The sequence below is a fragment of the Mastomys coucha genome, unplaced genomic scaffold, assembly GCF_008632895.1.
Source record: "Mastomys coucha isolate ucsf_1 unplaced genomic scaffold, UCSF_Mcou_1 pScaffold15, whole genome shotgun sequence".
NCBI classification, from domain to species: Eukaryota; Metazoa; Chordata; class Mammalia; order Rodentia; family Muridae; genus Mastomys; species Mastomys coucha.
In genome coordinates, this window is record NW_022196897.1 from 97,982,932 (window position 1) to 97,990,999 (window position 8,068).

The 8,068-nt window shown below is 39.3% G+C and overlaps 1 protein-coding gene across 9 annotated transcripts in view; it reads right to left on the bottom strand.

The window, feature by feature from the left end:
• The window catches only part of Ryr3 (ryanodine receptor 3), a 538,051-nt gene that overhangs the window by 165,462 nt on the left and 364,521 nt on the right, over positions 1-8,068 (bottom strand). For all 9 annotated transcript variants that reach the window (XM_031371354.1, XM_031371356.1, XM_031371353.1 and 6 more), the window contains 2 exons: positions 2,227-2,500; positions 793-907 (listed from right to left, as the gene is read on the bottom strand). In XM_031371354.1, the coding sequence (XP_031227214.1) occupies positions 793-907; positions 2,227-2,500 (389 nt within the window). The remainder of the gene's footprint in view (positions 1-792; positions 908-2,226; positions 2,501-8,068) is intronic.

Sequence of the window (8,068 nt, forward strand, 5' to 3'; positions counted from 1 at the left end):
GGAGAGGGAGGAGAGGGAGGGAGGGAGAGGGAAAGGGAGGGAGGAGAGGGGAAGGGGAGAGGGAGAGGGAGAGGGAGAGGGAGAGGGAGATTTGAAACCATTCTCCATCTATTGCCCTTAGAAGCCATGCAGTCTAGGTCAGTTAGTAGATAAAATACATCCTGCACCAGTGCAAGGACTGAACATCTGGTCCCTACCACCCACATAAAAGCAAAGTGGGAATAGTGACCCATCTGTAGTTCCATTATTCAGGGGCAGAGACATGAGATCCCCAGAACAATCTGTTTAGGTAGACTATCTGAATTTGTGATATCTGGGGTGAGTGAAAGACCACTTGTCTCTATAAATAAAGCAGAGAGAAATCTAGAAACATAATTTATATTACCTTCTGGCCTCTGTATGTGTGTATGTACTTGTGGGTTCACACCTATACAAGTGTATTCATATACATGCAAGCATGCCCACATATATGTGTGTACACTACACATATACACACGTACAAGAAGAAGAAGAAGAAGAAGAAGAAGAAGAAGAAGAAGAAGAAGAAGAAGAAGAAGAAGAAGAAGAAGAAGAAGAAGAAGAAGAAGCCATTCAGTTTAAGTAAGATCTTAGGAAAACTGGTATAAATGCTCAGTTGCACTCTATGTTAGCAGCAATGCCCTGCTTCTTGGACCGTTTTGGCGCTGTAAAAATCTTTGCCTATTCCAAGAGGGAAACCCGAGACAATAAGATAGCAGAGTAAGTCACTTCCTGTACTCCTGCCCCAGAGTCAGTTTCTGACTACAGCATTACCTGCGACTTCTCAGTACCCAGCACGTTGACCATCACTTCCATCACCGTCTCATGCATGCCGAGGACTCTCATAAGGTTGGGGTGCTGGTAAAACACCTTGTTGTTCATTATGTCCCTAAGGAAACAGTCAGAGGGAAAGTTCAGCACCTGCTGCTTTTCTGCTATGAAAATTCAGGAATGAGACACACAAACTGTGTGGATGAAGTAACACTAAAGTGATAGGTTGAAAAAATAAGAAGGTACTAGGACATGAAATACATATGAAATTGTTGTTGTTTAGCTGAACCAAAAAAAGGAGCACAAAACATTTCTAAGTGTTTGCCTTTTCCCTCTAAAATGTTTATTTTTAATAATAATTAAACAATTCTTCCTTTATCTTCCTTTTTTTTTTTTTTGCTTATAATAGATTCTAAGACTACCCAAATCACTGGATTTCTCTTTCTGTGTTCCCAGGAACTTCTTTTTCTCCCCTTACAGCCGTGTCTCTTTATATTCAGTTTCTTAATGACTGGCCTGCATATCATCCTTAAAGGCATTGTGTATCAGATACCATGAAGTTTGTGGACACCAGACTTCAAACGTCGATGGCATGAACATGTAACAATCACCACACCTTTCAGCTACTTAACACAAACTCACATAACGAAGCTTAGGCAACTAAAAGCCTAGAGATGCAACACCTGCTGGGAACTAGTTTGGAGAGTGAGAGGCCATGTCTGCAGCCCATTTCCCTCCTATTTCTATTTCCTCTTCATTTCTATTAGAATTTTCCTTTCTTGAAAATTAATGTAAGGAATGCATACATGCACACACCCTTTCTCTCCTGAGAACCGTCCAAACCACTCTCCTGGTTCTTAGTGATGCTTCTATAGTTTGCCAGCTAAAAGGATGATGAGAGAACTATTGCTTTTGATTTTAACCATGTAACAGTGTAGGTTGGCCAGGCAACCTTTCTGGCACACATTTTTTCCTGTTTGCTCTGTAATGAAAGGAAATTCTCCTGGCCCCTAAGTTGCCATGAATTGTCAACATGGTTTGTGAGGCAAATCCATGTGTTACCGTTCTAAGTTAAGGCATTTATTTCACAGAACTAATAAAATCACTCTATAGTTTAGAACCAGAAAAAAAGGGGCCAGCTGGGACTATCTCAGAAGTGTCAGAGGCCAGCCAAAGGCTCCAAAGCTCAAAGTGTTTCTCTCTCAGGTTAAATATATCGTCCTTTCCTTCAGATTTTTTGTTTCATGACCCAACTTAGGCTATTTTCATTACAGTCACTGTGAATTTTCTTCATTTCTTTTGGCAGTGTTCATTCGCCTTGAATAATAGACAGTCTGGTATCTCATGTTACAGAAGTAGTTCATGGGACAAGATGTACCACCACAAGGAGGGAGAGAGAATTCTCTCTGGAGAACCGCACTTGCTGAGGGAGCCTACCCTAGCCCGTTGATCATGAGCAGCTCCTCTTCTCTGCCCATCCTGACACTCAGCAGGGACCGAATCTGGCCCAGGGCAGCCAACAGGTTGATAGTGTCATTCACAGAGGCCTGGCTGATGGTGTAGGTCTTCCGCAGAGCCTGTAGCAACTCCCCAATGCTGTCGTACTGTCTCCGGAGGAGGTTGAACATCATCCTCACCAGCTCTGCATCCTGGATTTGGTTCTCCTGGGCCCAGCGGATCATTGTCTGTGAGACTAGTTCCTTCAGTGTTGCTGGAAGGAGAAGAGGAGAGACCAATAACCATTGATGGCCAGTGCAGAGAGAGTTAGGAAGTGCAGATACTTTTATCAACTAACAGACTTATCAACAGCTGGTTTGGGTTAAACGTTTTCTTATTTTAAGGTTGTATGGTTGTTAAGGTTTCATGGCCTATATACAAGTAGATTATATTATCAAGACATAAACACGCCACCTATACCACAGTAAGAATATCACAATTATATACTAAGTAATGCTATTCTCATCTGATTAATGTTTAGATTCATACTAAAAATCAAGTAATGAACAAGACACAGTCCTTGCCTTCAGGATGCTCGCAAGCCAGTTCTTTACATTTTTATTTTGTGATAAAATTTTATTGTTAATTGTATAAGACAATGCAATAAATACTACCGTGGAGGTATTTGCAAGGGCCAGGAGTGCAGAGTGACTGTTCTAGGGGGGCAGGTGAAGGTGTGAAAGCAAAACATTGTCCTGTGCTTCTTTAGAGTAAAGCAAATGCCATACTGATGCTTATCGTCATAGCTGCTGTCTCTAAGTATATTAGAGGCATCCTTTAGCAGAGACTAACTAGAGTTAACAAGTCAAGAGTAAAAGATAATTTCGATGCTGTGGGCATAACATATATTTGGAGAAGAGTGGAACTGGACTGTGAGGATATTCTCAGGTTTGAAGGCTTGGAGGCTGGACAGCTGACCACCATACACAGAAATGGCTTCTTTGTACTGAGTCTTTTGCAGGAATCAGCTGGTGCTGTAGCATGAATTACCTTCATAGGCATGGAGGGTAAAACTACGAGGGCATTGAATTCAGGGTTTATTGGGGTTCATACCTAGTTCCATAAGCACAGGGCAAATTGGCTAAAGTGAGACCATCTAAGGGCCTTGCAGCAGACAGACCACATGGCCCTGATGGATGCTGGTTGGCTGTGTTTTGGGGATATATTAAGAGGCAAAAGGCTTATCTGAGAAATGAAAGGAGAGCATGCTGGAACAGCTGCTTAGGGGGTTCTCACCCCTCCCATCATATGCACAGTTCCAGAAGGTTCCACAACATGGGGGACAGAAACTCTGCTTGAAAGTCATAATGTTTAAATCTCACAGAAGCACCACAGTCCTGGCAAGTGTGGGTGGTACCAGATCCTTCATTCAGGCCAGATGATAAAACTCGAGCTAAGGGAACAATGAAGGTCATTGAATCCACCAGAGAAAGAATTAGGGTTGCACTCAGATGGATGCTTTCTGGAGTCTGTGTGTTAACGTTTCTACTCCACATCACTATCCATAGCAGATGTCTGCTCCACATACACTCTTGGCTCTACCTTGTGCTATAAAAATAGAACTTAGTCACCAAAGCTCTAAACGATCTAGATGTAAAGGATTAATTTAGCTCAGTGCTGTGCCTATCAGCCCTGTGGGTGTTTCAGGTTCAGGCAGGAGACATACACTGAAACAACTCAAAAAAAGGATACAGAGGCTAGAGAGAATAACAACTAAAAGATCTTGCAGCCTTTACACCTAAGGATCAGGGAACACCATAGAGGAGGTGGTGGAAAGATTGTAAAAGCTAGAAGTTCAGGACGCTTGTTGCTAAATAGTGTCTCCTAGGCACTATTTGGGTTGGGTAAATACAACCATGAAATCTCAGCAACATGGTTGCCTGTACAAGACCAGCATAATCACAACACCACAATTGGTGTGCCAATGTGGACAAAGGAAATTCCACAATGTCCCACCCTTAGATGAAGAGCTTTAGGTGGTCAATGCCTACAGAGAGAAACCCCATGTGGTCATGTACATGTGAGCATCAATAAATGGACTTAGTAGGGTGTATGTGTGTAAAAAAAATACTAATAGAGACCATGAAATTTGGAGAGAGGGCTAAGAAGAGTTTGAGGAGAAAGAGAGTGAGTGATGTAGATAAGTATTCGTGTGTAAAGTTATCAAAAAATTAGAAAGGTCTTGTTTAGTAGGGACTTGTGACTAATACCTATTAATATCCACACCTTCTGTGGGGGACAAGTTGTTAATGGGCTGTCTTGGGATTTTTCTCAACAAACTATTTCCCTGTTGAATCTTTGGCAACAGAGCTTCCACAGGACTCCCCTCTCCCCCAATATCACAGACTATTACCAAGGCTGTTATTTACCCACCATAATCCAAAGTCCCTATTGCTGAAGACACAACATATTTATGACATCGAAATTGGAGAAATCAAGCTGGCGCCTAAGTAGAACTTTTACTCCTCCTGACTAGCATTCATGGCACTGGAAGGTACTTTGTACACTACCAGAGGAGGAAAGTAACCATTAGTATCACTCAGCTATAAACTCTGAGACTTGTATGCAAGATATTAAGGTATACTTTATGGGATGAAACTGCAACCTGACACTGCTGAAGTGTCTAAGAACCTGAGACTAGATAGGTCATGGGCCTAGGGGAAAAACTACAATCTCATTTTGCTAAAGAAACATAGCAATGAAATGACTCCTAATGTCATTGTGCTATAGGAATATATAGGTTAGTGCCTTGCTCAACCCTCATCAGGAACTTTCTTCTTGCAACAGCTGGTAATTAACAGAGAGATCTACAACTGAAAATGAATTGAGTGTGAGGAACTTTGAAAAACTCAGTCTTAAATGTAATGTTTTTGTTTGTTTTGTTTCTATCAACCCCCTCCACTCAAAGCTTAGGAAAAGGAGGCAGAAAGATTATAAGAGCCAGAGATGATAGGTGACTCAACAAAATTCTCAAAAAAATTTACAAAATTTATAGACAAAGAAATTTATATTTCTGTAATGTGTTAGGTCCTCTGTATATCTTATATATGAAACTTAAAATAATCAGTACAAAACAATGCCTGGAACATACTTATAAACATTAACAATTAATACTATAAATAATGGTAGTTGTGAAAATTTAATCTTCAGAATAGAGGACTCAGAATTCTTTAGGCAGTTGGGAAGGACATAACAATTCAAAGATATTATTTGATGTTTTAGTTGTATTGATATTGGTACTTATGGTAGAGAAAAAATGATAGGTAAAAATTTCTGGGACCTTAGAACAAAAAGTCAGCAAGACTTATTGTCACTTTCCTGGGAAAACAGCCAATTTTACATTGGAATGTCTTGAATGAAGAATAATGTTATTAATAAAACTCTCAAGATGATATCATTTAACCCTATAAACAAAATGATGAGAAGCACAAAGCTGTACATCAGCACTAACTGCTTTTTTCTTGAGGAAAAACATTTGTTTATAACTGAGTTGCCAGCTAAACTAGCCTTTTGTCTGATGGCATGCCATTTTAAATGAGAAGAGAAACAATCTGTGACTAACTGGTCTTGGATAACTGATATTTTTTTTTTTAAAAAAGAAATAGATTTTTTAATGTAAATGGTAGTATTTATTGCCAATAAAAAAATTTGAATTTCAAGTGAAAACCAGAATTCTGGCAAACATTTATTTGCCACTGTGAGCTTTGACAGCTTCTCAATACTTAAAGATCACCTGATTAAATTATTGATATTAGCAAATGTAATTTAAAAATATTTATAATGAACTGTGTCAATAGCTGGTAACTCTGCATTATTCAAGGAAATAATGATTTCCATAGAACAGTGCATGCAGCTCCAAAATAAAATTGTACTAGTGCCAACCAAAAAGAAAGCTATTCCAGTGGGCTTCCTTTTCAGTTTAGAATTTTGTATGGTGTGTTTTGATTTTATTAACCCTCTCTTCTAATTCTTCCTAGATCCATACTTCCTTACCCAACTTTGTATGCTCTCTTTTTTAAAAAGCCCATTAAGTCCAATTCAGGCTGCCAATATAGTCTTGTAGGTGTGTGCTTCCACTGAATGGTGGTCAGCTACCAGGGACTATCCTCTTAAAGAAACTGACTCCCTCTATGGCAGCTGACAATTATGTATTGAAGTATAAAACCAATTTGTTTAAATTTGCATATACTAACTAATTTTCAAAAATTATTAATTTATTAGGAAAGACTACCCAACTGCACCACTAAGCTATGGAATTATTAGTCCTTTCTCAACTATACTTCTATTTCAGGCTATTTCCCTCATTTCTTTTGTCAAATACAAGAATTATGTTATCTCTCAGATAATAAATTTATAAAAAGATAAAAGCATATAGTTCTTTTCCAAAGAAAAATTAGTTGCTTTTCATGGAAATATATTACTAAGTGTGTAGCTTATACAGTTTAATTATTTTTAGATGAATTATCAATATTATAAAATGCTGTAATTTTTAAATTTCTAAGTAAGTAAATACTGATATATAAATAGCTTATGTTAGAGCTCTAAGACCCTGTGCAATATTTGTGAATGTAAATAATCTCCTCCAAGACCAAAAACAAACCTTTGACACTCATTGCTGTATGGACCTTACAAAGGCCCATTACTCCTTGCTCTTACAAAACAAAGGCTGTCATCCCTTGAAAGCAATACTATCTCTCCAGCTTGGGTGAACCCCACTCTATCATGCTGTATGATTTTGAGTAGTGAGCCAAGTCTTCCATATAGAAAGCTACAGTTTAAGGATATTTCTCTGCTTGCCTCTGGGTGGATTAAAAGTGAGTTCATGGGAGCAAGACTCCTCACATTGAGAAATAGACTGAGGATTAAAGAATCATTATTTTGAGAATTGAATCCTGGAGGTTAAGGGCTCTGACCATTATTCACAGGGCACTAAAGTGCTCCCTGTTAGCTTGAAGGGCTCTGAAAGTTTCCTCCTTAATTTGAGCTAAATTTGGGCTTAAGACCAGTCATCTTCAGAGAAGGGAGGGGTTGCATCTGTGTTATTCAGTGGTTATGGCCTTCTTTGGTTGGTTTGGTAGCACTAGTTCACTGTAGCATCAGTGAGCTTCCAGGAACCAGGATATATGTCATGGACATGTTTCTGCCTGTCATTGACTGAAAACCAAGAGACCTCCTGTTGTGTCACTTCTAAATTAGCTTTTGAATCAAATGCTATTTTGTGGGGATTTTCTAGGTGCCCAAGACTGTATTAGGTGCCTCTGTAAAATCATTTCAGAACACCATTATTGGCCATAGGTCCCTACCTGGGGAAATTCAAAAATGCATGTAAGTTATTTGGTCATGTTGTCAAACTGGCTTCTAAAATATTTGTGTTAATACCCATAAGCTGGACTACTCTGCCTGAGTCAGAGAAGCCTCCTTTTGCAGTGGGCAGCAGTTAATGCAGAAATTAAAAGCTTGATCGAAGTGATAAAGATCAAAGAGTGAAGAAGAGACTAAGTGCTTAGTCCTAAGTGGGATATTTGTGTTAGCTACCTTGTCCTCTACCATGGCTCAGGGAATGAAATGGAAGAGGGGGGGTATAAAGAATGAAAGAACGAGAGGATGAGAAGGGTGTAAGAATGCTGTCCTCAAGACATGCCATGGTTATCACCTTCAGTGAATTTACGCAGCTGTAGTTATTTGCGCTAGATTAAACCCACCAAGCCCCAGTTCTGGCATAGACAGGAGAGATGTGTTTCAGGCCCCATGCTTTTTTTTTTTTTTTCAGATATTTTCTTTA